Genomic DNA, 16,367 nt, shown 5'->3' with positions numbered 1-16,367 from the left:
TAAGGATGTGATCATGCGCATGCATTGTTTCCCCTTAACCGTCCAAGCTTTTCCTCTGAAACTCCCTTGTGTTTGCATTTGTGTCAATTCTTAGTAAATTTCCAAGACAGACTTGATTCTGCCTATGAAGTATTTTTCCTCAGAACAAAAAAGAAAAACATCCCATCCCACTGTGCTCATACAAGAAGTGTTCCACATGGCTGACCACATGGGCTTTCTGACATTATTGCAAGCAAATTTGGATATTTGTTCAACTGTTGTGTCATTTCTTTGGACTTATTTAGACACAAAATGCTTTAATTGTGTCTCATATTGTTTGCATTTTAGTCTCCAACCCCACCCAAAGTTCTCTCACTTTTCTTGCACTTTGTCTTGCTGAAACAAAGTTGAGGAGGGGTTGCAAATGAACAAGTTGGAGAACTGTGCGGCTATTTTGAAAGGAAAGTTGTTGCAAACATTTTTCTTGTTAAAGTCCCACCACCACAACAGCTAGGCCCTGCAACTCACCAAAAATTTGACCCTACGCAAACGATTTTTACAATTTATCACCAACAGCTGCAGCTGAGTTAAAGGTTGAATCATTCCTCTGAAGAACTCAATCTGACTCTCACTTCAACCTTTGATTATTTCAGTCTGTCTTCAAATGAAAATGCACAGAAACGTTTTCAACTTCTTATTTCTCTAAACGCAAAGTTAATTATATAATCTCGAAACGATCTCTTCAGTTTGATTTGTGAATAGAAAACATAGAGATGTGTTTGGTATTGCACGTTTAATTAATCCAAAGCATCTGTACCTACCTTTAATAATAAAGCACACACAAATTTTGGGTACCTTACATCCAAGCAGACCTTTACAATAATGGAAACTTCTCAAATTTTTATAAGTTTTCTTTTGTTTCTCTTCGATGTTGAAATCTTTGCTGCTACAAATACAAAAAAAGTCATCTGTTGAAGTCTGTCATTATGAGTGAAAAGCAGAAGAAACATTTATTTAGATGGTAAAATCAGATTTGTGGCATGTGAAATATTAGAGAACATTCCAACTGCCAAAGGAAAGCCCCGTTTTGTGAAGTGGTTCCTTCCTTGACGCACTTCAGCTGCTGTCAGTTTCTAACAGTTTATTATTAGATTTAGCCCACTTTCTTGTCTTTTGTCATGTTCTGCTGCGGTCTTGTGAGGAATCACCTGATTTAGGCTAAACCCCATGGTCTCTTTCTCATTAACCTTACACCCAGTGGAGCCAAACTGAGTTTGTCGAGTTGATTTTGAAGACCAGCTTTCAGGCTTAGAGTAGACCCTGATGACCTTTCCTCTGACCCCATACTCCTAAGCATTAGTTCCTCACATGCAGCAGTTTCATGCAGAATCTCGTCATCAATTAGTCTGAGAGTCAAAAGCTTCTTTCATAAAGCACATTTATGAAGCATTTAGATACGTTAGACATGTTTTTGCCAGCTGACCCAAAAAGTGATACAGAAGGTAAAAAAATTCAAGAATTGTGCAAAATATATGTGAGAAAATGTCCCTGCACAAGACAAAGAGCTGAGAATAAGACTTATGTAAAAAAAAAACTTGAACAGAATATTAACAGTAAAATGAAAAATAGTGAATATAATAAATATAGTAGAGATCGACCAGGGGTGCTGTTAACATTAGAATTGAAGATACTCTGATCACATTTTTTCCTCCTGATCCGAGTCATTTCATGTTGAGCATCTGCTGATTCAGAGTGCTGATCCTATACTTCGGCAGTGCATTAATATGAGAAGAAAAAAGAACACTTCCAAATTGTTTTGTTGTCATTTGTGTATTTTTTACTGTACGTCATTTCCTTAGTTTATCTACCAAAAAAAGCACACATTATGGAAGTACATTGCTCATGTTTTTAATTGTTTACTCCCTCAATATTTGGCTATCATAAGCGATTAGCATTCCCGTTACTGGGCAGGCACAGCAGGCTCACTTTTCTCTTACCACCCGTAACTCACACCACGCCTCAGACGCTACAGGAGAGAGCGAAATACAATGTTTCTCTGTCCATTACCAATTTATCTTTGATTATTGATGTTTGTTTCAATGTTAGCTGTTTCTGTGTTTTTGTCTGAGTTGCTGCAGTGAACTGGGAGTTTATGGTATGTATTTTGTATTAGTGGACTAGGACATAATAGAGATAAATGCTGCACTGTGATGACGCCTGAAGGGAAAAGCCGAAAGAGAAATATGCTTGTTTTTAAGGTGACGTATCAGATTTGGAGTGTTCGTAGTGACTTTTCCACCACGTTAAGTGCCCACTTGTCACAAGAGGATGTTGCTCTGCCTCCGCTGTCTGGTTTAAAATACGTCCAAACCACAGACATGTTCGCTCTGCATTAGCCTGCTAGCTAAACATTACATTCCCCGCCTACCTTAAATATTGTGACATTAGTGTTGCTCTTTTTAAGGGAGAGAAAAAAAAAATATTATTGACGTACAAAAACGTTTTGAAGCCATTGCTAATCTGTTTGGAAATTTCTATTTCAGGATGAATTTAAAAACTCATGGTTGTTGTTTTATGTTCAGTGGGATGCAAAAGTTTGGGAAGCGTTGTTAATCTTCATGATTTTCCTGTGTAAATAGTTGGTTGTTACAATACAATTTTAAATACCGTATATCATATAGGAGACATATATTTGAGAAGTGAAACAAAGTTTATAGGATTTACAGAAAGTGTGCAATAATTATTTAAACAAAATTAGGTGGGTGCATAAAATTTGGTTACTACAAAAACTAAATTAACTCAATTTAGCAGATCCTCCTTTTGCAGAAATAGCAGCCTCTTAACACTTACTATAGCTTCCAATGAGAGTCTGGACTCTGGCTGAAGGTATCCACTTTAGTTTCATCAGTCCACAGCACCTTATCCCAAAGCTAGCTTATCCAAATGTGCTTTAGCATGACTCAAGCAGCTCTGTTTGTGCTGTGGGTAGAGAAAAGTCTTCCTCTGCATCACTCTCACATGCAGCATCTCCATTTTTTTTTGTAGCATGCAATTCTTTTTTTGTAACATGTAACTTCCATTTTGTAACTTGTAATTCTCGTTTTGTAACGCATAACATTTGGTACGCAACATGAAACTTTAATTTTGTAAGTTGCAGAAAACAGTCAATGTACAAGTTTCAAATCACAACTCTCAAAACACACATCTCAGTCTACAGTTACAAAACTCAAGTCTACAAGTAGAAAACATTTTGTCCCTATTCTAGCTTCCTTCCCAGAGAACCAATGACAGGCCATCAATGACCAGCCAATCATGAGTCTTGGATTCCTTTTCAAAGACAATTCCTCTTGGAAACAAACTAGAATAGGGACAAAATGTTTATTCATATGAATGCTATCAGTGCTGTTTTCTTTTCTAAAATTGCAGGCACGTTCACCCGTATTTAAAATTCGTTTTGTTGAATTAAAACAACTATGAAAAACCTCCGTGTAGCGTCTTTCTGTCTAATTATCTTATGTTATGGCCGTATATGCGCTGTGCGCCGGAGACCTGCATGTGGCTGCTGCGCAGTGGCTTGTATTTGAGTGCGATGTGTGTGTAGAAAACCTTTTTTTTTGTTGGTGCGGCTTATATTGATTTGCGCTCTATAGTCTGGAAATTACGGTATTAGCTCTTTTTAAACTAATTTCTCATTATTTCTAAAACCTCTCAGCTGAGTTTTGACTGACTGAACTCAGGAATTATCAAAGTTTGAAATAAAATTTTCATTTTGGAGCAGTTTATTTTTTTGTTGGGAAAAACACTTGGATAAACACATTTTTGTGCAATAAGGCTAAATTTATGCACTTTAACGTAAATCAATCACAGTTGTTTTTATATCTCTTCAGTTTACATTTCAATTTTTTTTTTTTTACGCTACTGAAGAAGCAATAATGCAGAAGGGGGTGTAGACGTCACACTACTCTGACAATGACTGGGACTGACGTCAATGGTTTAGGGCTCTGGGTGAAATGTCAAATCTAAAGTGTAAAAACATGATGCATTGTTTAAACTCATTGGCCTATTTCTTATTTTGCCTGACACTGAAATACGCCTCTGCTCTTTGAAGTTGCTTTCTGTCTCTGTGGCTAACTGTTTGCTAAAGCCAAACAAAACAAAAAAAAAGTTTTAGCATTTTTAGACGTGAGGTTTTTTTCTCTTTTTTGGTTTGTATTTGAATATTTGTAGATTGAGTGAGCTGTATCAGGTGGCTTGTGGCATGACTGTGACGTTTTCTGTTGCTGTTTTAACCACACAGCATCCTGTTTCTCAGTCATGGCCCGTGAGGTTTTAATAATGAAAAATGTACTTCATACTTCCGTCATTTCCATAGAACCGGCACGTTGTAAAGTCTTAATTTGTGTTGCATTCATCAGTTTACTGGAAGTGCTTTCATTTATACAGGTGCTGGCCAGTAAATTAGAATATCATCAAAAGGTTGAAAATATTTCAGTAATTCCATTCAAAACGTGAAACTTGTACATTATATTCATGCAATGCACACAGACCAATGTATTTCCGATGTTTATTACGTTTAATTTTGATATTTATAGGTGACAACCAATGAAAACATCAAATCTGGTATCTCAGAAAATTAGAATATTCTAAAGGCCAATGAAAAAATGTTTGTTTCTCTAATGTTGGCCAACTGAAAAGAATGAACATGAAAAGAATGTGCATGTATAGCACTCAATACTTAGTCGGGGCTCCTTTTGCCTCAATAACTGCAGTAATGCGGCGTGGCATGGACTCGATCAGTCTGTGGCACTGCTCAGGTGTTATGAGAGCCCAGGTTGCTCTGATAGTCGTCTTCAGCTCCTCTGCATTGTTGGGTCTAGCGTATTGCATCCTCCGCTTCACAATACCCCATAGATTTTCTATGGGGTTAAGGTCAGGCGAGTTTGCTGGCCAATCAAGGACAGGGATACCATGGTCCTTGAACCAGGTGCTGGTGGTTTTGGCACTGTGTGCAGGTGCCAAGTCCTGTTGAAAGGTGAAGTCTGCATCCCCATAAAGTTGGTCAGCAGCAGGAAGCATGAAGTGCTCTAAAACTTCCTGGTAGACGGCTGCATTGACCCTGGACCTCAGGAAACAGAGTGGGCCAACACCGGCAGATGACATGGCACCCCACACCATCACTGACGGTGGAAACTTTACACTGGACCTCATGCAACGTGGATTCTGTGCTTCTCCGCTCTTCCTCCAGACTCTGGGTCCTTGATTTCCAAAGGAAATGCAGAACTTGCTTTCATCAGAAAACATAACTTTGGACCACTCAGCATCAGTCCAGTCCTTTTTGTCCTTGGCCCAGGCGAGACGCTTCTTGCGCTGTTTCTTGTTCAAGAGTGGCTTGACACACGGAATGCGACACCTGAATCCCATGTCTTTCATGAGTCTCCTCGTGGTGGTTCTTGAAGCGCTGACTCCAGCTGCAGTCCACTCTTTGTGGATCTCCCCCACATTTTTGAATGGGTTTGTCGTCACAATTCTCTGCAGGGTGCGGTTATCCCTAGAGCTTGTACACTTTTTTCTACCACATTTTTTCCGTCCCTTCGCCTGTCTGTTAATGTGCTTGGACACAGAGCTCTGCGAACAGCCAGCTTCTTTAGCAATCACCTTTTGTGTCTTGCCCTCCTTGTGCAAGGTGTCAATGATTGTCTTTTGGACAGCTGTTAAGTCAGAAGTCTTCCCCATGATTGTGGTGCCTTCAAAACAAGACTGAGGGACCTTTTAAAGGCCTTTGCAGGTGTTTTGAGTAAATCAGCTGATTAGAGTGGCAGCAGGTGTCTTCTATATTCAGCCTTTTCAGAATATTCTAATTTTTTGAGATACCAAATTTGGAGTTTTCATTAGTTGTCACTTATGAATATCAAATTTAAATGTAATGAACATCGGAAATACATTGGTCTGTGTGCATTGCATGAATATAATGTACAAGTTTCACGTTTTGAATGGAATTACTGAAATATTTTCAACCTTTTGATGATATTCTAATTTACTGGCCAGCACCTGTAAACACTGGAGATGGAAAGATGGCCAGGCTGCAGTTGACAAAGTCATTAATACCATACCATACCATATTTATTTAGAAAGCACCATTTCAAAATAGCATGGCAGCTAACCAAAGTGCTGTACATAAAAAAGCCAAATGCTTGACCAAGAAACACAATAAGAACAGGAAAAATACATAAGAACAAAGCATAAATAGTCGGAGATAAAAATTCCTACTAAAAACAATAAAATAGGAGAACAGTTAACAGCACTATAAAAATAAAATAATGCGACGAATAATAAAAACATTTGAAATGGCACACATAAAACGAGATAAAAATAAAGATGTGTTGTTTAAGGGCGGAAACAGGCTGCTTTCAGATCAGCGCAATTTTCCTCAGCACCGTCACTTCAGATCTCTTTGAAGCAAATACATGAAGATAATGATGATGATGAAAATATAAATTTTGTGTATACACACGCACATATATATGAAGTAGTGCAGCCATGCAGGATTTAATTTTTAAATAGAAATTACATTTAAATAAGCCAGAGGTACTGTAATGGTCTTTTCCCATGCAATCAGGTCCATTATTTAAAAAGTTACTCAACTTTAGACATTTTTACTCATTTTGGAACAAAGCAACAATAAGTGATCTAATTTTGACTTTCAACGTTAATTTAATGAGCTCAATAGAAAACTAGATTAGTTAAGTGTTAGTGGTAATATTAGTATTTACTGTCATTGTCAAAGTCACTAAAATAAACTATGCAAATTTACTCAAGGGCATTGCTAAATCAATCAGAGGGAAATTAGAGTTTCAGTACACACAATTCAGAGATCAGACATACATGGGCAAGACACATGACAAGAATTGGTGACTGTGGTCATTCGCAACCCTGAGTCACGCTACCTTAATAGAGATAAGAGGGTTACATGAGGATTGGTTCAGGTGGAGGGAAAAAAGGCACTTCAGAGTTACCCTTCCACCAGGAGGGCAGCTTTGCTCTGCAAAGAAAACACCTCAAACTTATATGCAACAGACTTCAGACAACACAACATAAGTGTTCACTAGGTGGGGTGGTGGGTTGGGACTATCCCTACTTCAGTTCCTGCAGCCACGATAAGCAGTGCATGTCACCTCAGTGTGGATGGGGGAGGAGCATTGAGGGTTGGAGGGTTGCAGTGACCCTGGACGTTTCGGCGGCCTTCCCACAGTCTTGCCCAGGCTGGGAAAGGATACAGAGTTGAGTTGCCATAGCGACAGCACATTCCACAGATCTTCTGAGGGGGGAGGTTTTGTTGGAGCCTTGCTGGCTCAAGGGCGCCAGATTCCGATTAGAAATTGTTTTGGGGCCAGACAGAGATAATTTCCTCTCTGTCTTACAGTTTGTTGGTCCTCAACCTCTCAAAATCCCAATAATGGACATTAATCTATCCCAATCCATGCTGATTCGCCCACTCTCTGCTTGATGGCATCCATCTTTTGTGCCAAAGAATGAATCTCCACCAAAGTCCCAAGCTTACGATTCATCTTGACAATTATTTGAGTCTGTGAATTCACAGCGTCTGCACCCTCCAGGTGGCTGCCTGGTGGGGTCTGGATCCCTGGGGTCCGGATCCCTTGGTCGCCCTTGGGTCCCGGGCCACTATGTTCCGAGCTCAGCCAGCTCGGGGGTGGGCGGGCCTGAGTACTTGCCGTTGTTATCTCCCGGGGCTGTGGTGGCTGCTGGTTGCAACCCGCAGGGTAATCTTCTGCGCCCCTCAGGAGTGGGGTTGGGGCTTCTCTAGTGGCCATCTCGCTGGGGTTCCTGCGCTCCAGGGAGACCCATGGATCTCCTCTCCTATAGAGAAATCTTACATAAACAAGCACATGTACGCACACAGGTGTTCACATGGTGCTCTCACAAGTCTACACTTGGGCCTTTTCAGCACATGACCTAAAGCTGTGGTTGGCACTAAACACACTATGAATTATTACCATGTGCTTGTCAGCAAAAATTGTTACTTTTATATATCCTCATGTTGTTGGCGCAGTGATATTTTGGTCTTAGTGTGTCCCTTTTTTTCTCTCTCTCTCTCTCTCTCTCTCTCTCTCTCTTACTGCAGGTCTAGAAGCAGATTCTTGTTCATCATTTATTGTTTATTTGTGTGGAACCCCCCCTCCCCCACCTCTTCCTTCTCTCTCCCCCTTTCTCTTACACATTTTTCTCCATGTCCGTTGGTATTTAAAACAACCGAAAATATTTCTAATAAAGTTTTGTTATCAGGCGTGGCATCATAGCAGAAGCTATAACGCTCCACCTGTGAGAATAAAACTGCAAGTCTTGTCGTTGGCATTTAGACATCAATTCTGATTGCTTCACAGCCGGACAGGACACAGTGAGTGAGTGAGTGAGTGAGTGAGTGAGTGAGTGAGTGAGTGAGTGAGTGAGTGAGTGAGTGAGTGAGTGAGTGAGTGAGTGAGTGAGTGAGTGAGTGAGTGAGTGAGTGAGTGAGTGAGTGAGTGAGTGAGTGAGTGAGTGAGTGAGTGAGTGAGTGAGTGAGTGAGTGAGTGAGTGAGAGAGAGAGAGAGAGAGAGAGAGAGAGAGAGAGAGAGAGAGAGAGAGAGAGAGAGAGAGAGAGAGAGAGAGAGAGAGAGAGAGAGAGAGAGAGAGAGAGAGAGAGAGAGAGAGAGAGAGAGAGAGAGAGAGAGAGAGAGAGAGAGAGAGAGAGAGAGATGATTACATATTTACACATGGAAAGCAGTATTTAAATATCCGAAGTGTATTTTTAGTTTTTAGACTAACCAATTTTTATAGTTGTTTACATTTGTTTTGTAAGGGCTAGGACTTGAAACTTGTACTGCAGCCCACCACTAAGGGGCGTTTTACTTTAGTTTGACTTGACTTTCCTTACCATGTTTCTACATTTAGTTACTGTGCATCCTTGTAGTCCTAGCTACTACATCCACTGCTGCCCCTGGTGCATACCATAGCTGGCAGTCCTCTAAATGGGAAGGACAGGTCCAGTATTGTTATTACTGTGGTCAAAATAAAATCAGGGATCTGCATGAATTTATGTTTTTAATTGTAAAAGCATGATTAGCAAAAGCTAATCCAGTTACTATGGGACTGAGTTTCTTGGGTATGACACATTTAACCACCTCAGAATATGGGTACTGATGCAGATGAAGCAACAGGAGGATTTTTGAGCCATATACCACTTCTGCTCAGGTTGTAAATGGCCTGTATTTGTATAGCGCCTTCTTACGGTTCTACAACCCCCCAAGGTGCTTCTCAACACAGTCATTCACACACATTCACACGCTGGTGGAGAGGACCTACGATGTAGCTTCAGCTGCCCTGGAGTGCACTGACAGAGGCGAGACCGCCAAGCACAGGCGCCACCGGTCCCTCCGATCAGCAGCAGGCAAGGCAGGCTAAGTGTCTTGACATAACAGCTGAATTATTTTGTCCGAGCCGGGATCGAACCTGCAACCTTCCGATTACTGGACAGCCCGTTCTACCTCCTGGTTGTCTCTGATTCTATAAAACTGAGTCTCCTGTGTTTTGTCCAGGCAGATCACATAACATCTAACTGAGTATGTGAGTACAGTTTTGCCTCCAAAACATTATTTCTGCACACGCACACACACACACACACACACACACACACACACACCCCTCTGGTCCCCTTTAGTTTTGCCTGTTCTTCCATAATCTCTCCCCACCACTGGTCACCTGCCACTTTTACTTTTCTAGTTGGTTAGTACTCAATGTTTTATTGTAATTCTGTTCATTTTATGTTTGTAGTATCTTTTGTCTGTGAAGCTCTTTGGGACTTCTGTCTGGAAAAAGTGCTAGTTAATAAAAATCTTCATCAGTAGCATTGAGGATGAGTTTAGGGTAAACCTGTTTCATGAGAGCATATAATCCACGGGTCTAAAAGTTCATAACTAGCAGCTTATTAATTATACTTTGAAGGAAAACAAAAAGACTGCACAAACTTCTAGACGTGACTGCACAATGGGTTTGACAAAGGGGGAGGGGAGGGGGAAGACAAACTAGGTAAACATAACCTCAGTCACTTTGCATTCAGGAAGTGGAACATGCTCACAGCCGTCTTCTCCTCCTTTCATAATGACGGTGCGCTATTCATCATCTTACTGTTGTGTGATTCCCCTTTGGCTACTGTCTGACCTAGGACTGGTTTGTGGTACGCACGGCCAGCTATTTTGCCTCACCATCTATAAATCAACCACTGAAACCCAGGGACTTTTTAGATCCTTTGTTTTGCACCTTGCAGCTCTTAGCCAGAGACCACAGTGGCTACGCAGCATCTTATCTTTTGGTTCATGCTGCATGAGCTGACTGAGAAAACATGAAGGTGACATATCTGAGTGATTGGAAATCATGGATGTTTTCTCATGACCAGTCAGTTATTGACGCTGGCTTTGTGATGGTCGAAGTGGTTCCAAGCTACGACAGGGACACTAATTTTGAGGAATTGGTGGATTGTGTGTGTATTTCATTTTCTGTGTTGTGATTTGAGCATCTAACTTATATTCCATGGTCAACATATGTTTTTGTCTCTGTAAATTGTATTTAAAATAGAAAAAGTTGATGTTTTAATTTGGGATAGATTAGCCAAATATATATTATGGTTATTACTGAAACAGATTACTACTAATACTCCAAAATTACACATTAGGATCTGGTGCAAAAGTTAATTTATTTCAGTAATTATACATCAAAGGTAAAACTGATATACGAGATGGACTCGTTCCATGCAAAGCCAGATATTTCAGCCTTTGTTATAACTGTGATGATAATGGCTTACAGCTGATGAAAACCCCGCAGGATCTAACCTGCAACCTTCTGATTACTGGACAACCTGCCCTATCGCCTGAGCTACTGCTGCCCCTGACTCTAGACCAGGGTTACCTGATTTTAGTCCTGGAGGGCCGATGTCTGTACCAGATCTGCTCGGGCAGCCAGATCGGCTTGGTGTCCTGCATTTGCCAAATACGTCACAGTAGATGATTGGCAGAACATACGACTTACCAAAGTTATGGTGCCACGTTCGGAAAAGTTACGTTAGCACATTGACAATGAAGATTTTGATTGGTCAGAACGAATTCACAATTGTAGTCTTAGCGGTTTATAGTCCTATAGTCCAAAAAAGCAACACTTTTCAGAGAAAATATGTTTGAATTTGCAAACGAAATGTAAAATTAAAGCTAAGACCAATAAACAGTGATCCTCAAAAGCTCTTGATTTAGATGAAATGGGGCTAAACAAAATATAAGAGCTTTATTGAAAAGACAGTAAACAACATTTTGAATGAATGAATGAAGGTATTTACATAACAACTAATGAAATATAGAGACAAATTCCACATTAATACAAACAGATATGGCTTCCCATATAAGAACTGTTGTCTTTTTTGGAAGTCTGATGTTGGTTTTATGTAATTTCTCATTCTTTACAAAACAAAGATAATATGGAGCCAGTCCATCGCAGGGCAACACAGAGACACACAGGACAAACAATCACACGCACGCACACACTCACACCTAAGGACAATTTAGACAGACCAATCAACCTAACAGTCATGTTTTTGGACTGTGGGAGGAAGCCGGAGTACCCTTACAGAACCCACGCATGCACAGGGAGAACATGCAAACTCCATGCAGAAAGATCCCAGGCCGGGAAGCGAACCCAGGACCTTCTTGCTGCAAGGCAACAGCTCTAACCACTGCACCACTGCGCAGCCCGTACCAAGAATCATTCATTTTAAAATAATATACATACATCACTTGGATGCAATAGAAGGGGCAATACTGCTGTTAATTATAATATATTTAAAATATGAGTTTATTTGTTTATGTTGTATTAAGACACCAGAGGGTTACTCACAAAAAATAGGAGGAAGTGTCAATATTAGACGTCTGTTTAAACATTATAATGAAATAAATAAGTCAAGTACTATTTCTAGAACAAAGTTTTTATTTTGAGATTAATATATGAATGAAAAACTAAGGCAGCACTGATGTAAATACCTACAATACCTATGATCCAATGTGAAAACAAACTGATCATTTTAAGCATCAGGTTTTCTGACTTATGTTCGAGACTCTTATTGTAAAGGATTACAGAAGTTGTTTAAGTTCTGCTGTAAGAATACATGCTACATGTTGCATTTGAAAATGCATATTTTTTATATTTTACTCAATAAAAACACAAACATAAGCCCTTAGTTATAATACAGTACTAACAAAAGCCAGAACAAATACAGTCTGGTTTTGGATAGCGCAGGTTTCCTTTCCTAGGCTGTTCTTGAAATAGTCTACCTAAATCAGTTCTCTGGAAAAAGTATTTCAACTTTTTTACTGTGTCTGCCTGGAGCACTAGGATGAATAACATGGTTGTTTTTGCTAAAATAATACTTCCATTTTCTTATTTCTGTGATATTTCACTTGAGTGACTATATTGGAGGAGAAAGGGACCTACACATAGTGGGGGCGGGGCTTCGGTGCAAGTGCAACTCGTTTCAGGAAGTAGAAAATTGCCACATCCGATGAGAGCTTCTGATGGCAGCATTTGAATCTTATTTCATAATATTGGGACATCTTGGCTCTAATTGTTAACAGCGATGCAACTACTATTGATGCTATTTACTCTGCAATGTTGATGTTTCATCTCCACAAGTAGCACAAGCCTGAAAGACTTCTGCTGTGTGGTGGAGTTGCTAATGCTAATGGTTAGCTTCTACTAGCTGAGATGTTCTCTGCTAATTCTGCAAGATCACATAAAGGTCAAGCCTCGATGTTCTGTGGTTGACTCAGTCACTGGTGTGTTAGACATGTCTTGTTCATGACACACGGCACTTCCTGTTTTTAATCGATTTTAAATTAAATCATATTTTTAAAATCATGGTTTCCACCATTTTTACCTGTATCATGCTTTACACACCTGCAATTAGACCCTTAGAGCAGCCCCTGTGGTCCAAATTATGCGGTTGATCTGCTAGATTTGTGGTGAAATTGCTCTTTACAGGTCTTGGCTGATAAACGTATTCAGCTCTTATCTGTTCATCTAAGCGCTGCACGAACGAGGAAGCTTCTGCATTAGTTTATTGTACGTTTTCCAGCTTGATTGTGTTTTTCTTCCTTGTAAGATTCCGTGACTTGACCATATCACCTTCTGCTGAACCGCTTGTCTTGAGTGATTTGAAGAATGTCTGTGTCTCCCATGTGAGACTGATATGGAAAGTCCCATCATGAGTAATGTGACTGAAATCACTGCATTAAACTGGCTCTGAGACAAATCCAAGTCAACTGGAACAAATAGAAGTGTTTGTGCTGTGATGTGAAGGACTTTTGTCCACCTCGATAAAACAAATTTAGCAGGAAAAGCCGCTTCCTTCCCAGAAAACATATGGGAGATTAAAGGAAACGCCACAAACTGAGTGGACAGTTCATTAAATTGTGTTTTCGCATAAACTAACTGCGATTTTCTTTCTTCAACAGGATCACAACTTGGACTGGTTTCCACGGATGCGCGCCATGTCCCTGGTAAGCAGCGACGCAGATGGAGAGCAGAATGAAATCAGAAACCTGCAGGAGAAACTGGAGTCCACCATGAAGCTGGTGACCAACCTCTCAGGCCAGCTGACTGAGCTCAAGGAGCAGGTGAGTGTTGAGGGTCTGTCACTTTGCTGAGGTGTGAGACAGAGACATATTTCTGAAAGATGTGCACACCTGGCTTTTGGTTTGTTTGTTTGTTTGCCACTCATTGACCTTTAGATGTGACGCTTGCTAAATGCAAAAGGCTATGAGTCATAGTTCACTGCACAGCTTGAGAGACTTTCTGTCTCATTTTACTTTTATCACTTACTCTTTATTCAGTCTGGACTTTACTGCCGACCAGTTTTTTTTTTAGCAATATGAAGTTTGTTTATTTTCTCACTAGAAATGGCTGACAATTTGATATTCTTTACTAGAAAAGAAAACAAACTGATGTAACACTAGCACAATTGTCGCAACCCACTGCTTCTAGTAAGCAGGATTGTAAAATTGTCTTTACCCCTGAAATGAGAACTAGTTTTGAGGAAGTGAATGTTTCCGAGACTTTTTGACCCAGACAAGGGGAAATGATAATTATGTAGCTGGACGCCGTAACATCAGTCACTTTTCACCCAAGATTCAATTGAATGGATGAGGTGCATGTTGTGTGGAGTTTAAAAATGCCCAACTGTACGTCGAGATTCAACAACACGACTTTCTGAGAAAGATTCTTGGCTTTGATTCACGGAAGAGTACAAACGGGATGATTGTTTTGCAATTGGGTCATACCAAAAAAAATTGACTGAATTAAAATATTATAGAGCAGAAAAGGGATGATGAACTTAAACTGACCAGTTGATGTACTTGAATGGAATCTTATGTGAGCCAGTTCCTCAGGGTTGAACTATTTCCTTTGAAACACTCATCGCAAGACCACTTTTCCTTCTCACTTTTAATATTTTCTCAGAGCTGCGGTACAAATCACAACCTTATGTTAAGTAAAGTAATTTCTGAGCAGAAAGCCTGTTCTGGTTCGTACTGGTGTAAAGGTTACCTGTGGTATGACTCATGTTTTGCTTGATCTTTGAATTTTTGATCCACTCAATTTCAGTATTAGTAGTTTGTGTTCTGCTGCTTTCGTCAGTCCACCCAGAAAAGTGTGTGACGCAGCTGTCAGGATTTTAAAAGAATCCGTTTCAGTCAAAGCTGTGTGCCGAGTTTGTGTTGCACTTGTCAGTTTCTGCAAAAGGGGGTATCCAAAACCGATTCAGTGAAGATGGTAAATCAGAGGAGCTGCTAGGGGACGTAAACTTAACATCTCACCACTTTGTGATCTTCAGATGACCGAACAGAGGAAGCAGAAGCAGCGAATCGGCCTGTTGGGACACCCTCAGCACATGAACGTCAACCCCCAGCAGCCCGCGTGAGCTACAGCGACAGCTTCCTGTTGGCCTGGTGTCGGGATGGAGCGTTCAGTCCTCTGGCTAAGGTTTCACTTAAAGTAGGCGACACAGAGTGTGAAAGTACCGTAAAACGGTAGGGAAACACTGTAACATAGGTAGTTATAAGGCGATGTGTAGCTCTAGCCCTCACAGGTGTAACACTCACCCACCGTTAAATGGTTCATATTGGTGCCAAATGTTTGCGTTTTGTGCAAAAAAGAAATTGGATTTCTCAACACATGGCCTTTAATGGTTGATCTTGAATTTTTTCTTTAGAATTTTCTCTTTTCCTCCCAACACCATCGGCAGTATTTCATGTCTTATTTTTGTATGTTGTGCAATACATGAACATAAATATGCAACTTTAATGTTGTTTGAAATTTAAGTTGTGGATTATTGTCTAATTTAAATCCACTGATTAATGATTTAGTCTGTTTTTGGACACTAGATAAGTAAGGAGTTGCTGACTGTCTGTACTTAAAAATATTGGCTACTCAATAAGCTGATCGTCGGAATATTACTTTCTTCTCCTTTCTTGACTTCTGGACTCATAGCTAGTATATTGTGTGAGAGCAATATAAACCGATAGATTTCTTACACCTGTATACATGGAATTAGCTTTCTTGTTTAACTGGTTGTTTAAAGTAGAGTTTAAATTCCCAGTGTGACTGATGCTATTAGAATTTGCTCAGGAGTTCTGTAGTTTATATGTATATTACTGGTTCGATAGGTTTTCCTGATTACCATTCAAACTTTTTTTAAAGTAGAATTTACTAAACCGAAGCTGCTTCTTACGTGTTCTTTTTTGTTTTGATTTATATATTTTTTTCATGCTTTGGATGGACTTTTTTTTTTTACTAATGTGTACATAAAGCTTGTTGCTTACCTTGCTTTTGTATAGAAAAATAAGATGTGCAAATATATTGAATAATATTGAGAATTAAATAAAATCCAATCCAAGTCATGTCAATTTGAATATTAAAGTAGAATAACTTATTAAAATTGATGTATGTATCCTTTTTTGTGCTGTTTTTATTGGAACACCTTAGGTTTGCCATAAACGATGTGCTTCATGTTTATGAAACTGAAAATCAGTAGAGGACTACTCATGTTTGTCAGTACATTCACTCCATTCTCGCTCTAATCAGTATTTAAATAAATCATTAATGCTCATAAAGAAAACATAATATTCATTATAATCCTTTGAGAATGCTTATTTTTATATTACAAATTCACTCACAGCTCAAGTGTTTTTAACATTTTGTGATTAGTTAAAATACTCGTCACTTTTACTTTACACCATTTTAAACTGAATATGATTCCCTCTTATGCAACTGTTGTAAAAAAGTACATTTTTGTTCATAAT

General features: G+C 39.6%; 1 protein-coding gene across 7 annotated transcripts in view; it reads left to right on the top strand.

Moving 5' to 3' along the window:
* The window catches only part of itpr1b (inositol 1,4,5-trisphosphate receptor, type 1b), a 206,723-nt gene extending 190,706 nt beyond the window's left edge, over nt 1-16,017 (top strand). For all 7 annotated transcript variants that reach the window (XM_054748811.2, XM_015959905.3, XM_054748785.2 and 4 more), the window contains 2 exons: nt 13,524-13,685; nt 14,900-16,017. In XM_054748811.2, coding sequence (XP_054604786.2) covers nt 13,524-13,685; nt 14,900-14,986 — 249 coding nt within the window. In that variant the 3' untranslated portion in view covers nt 14,987-16,017. The remainder of the gene's footprint in view (nt 1-13,523; nt 13,686-14,899) is intronic.
* Nucleotides 16,018-16,367: the final 350 nt, after the last annotated feature.

Source organism: Nothobranchius furzeri, chromosome 3 (genome assembly GCF_043380555.1).
Source record: "Nothobranchius furzeri strain GRZ-AD chromosome 3, NfurGRZ-RIMD1, whole genome shotgun sequence".
NCBI lineage: Eukaryota > Metazoa > Chordata > Actinopteri > Cyprinodontiformes > Nothobranchiidae > Nothobranchius > Nothobranchius furzeri.
The sequence above is the reverse complement of the archived record's forward strand: the minus strand, read 5'-3'. Positions and strand labels throughout refer to the sequence as shown.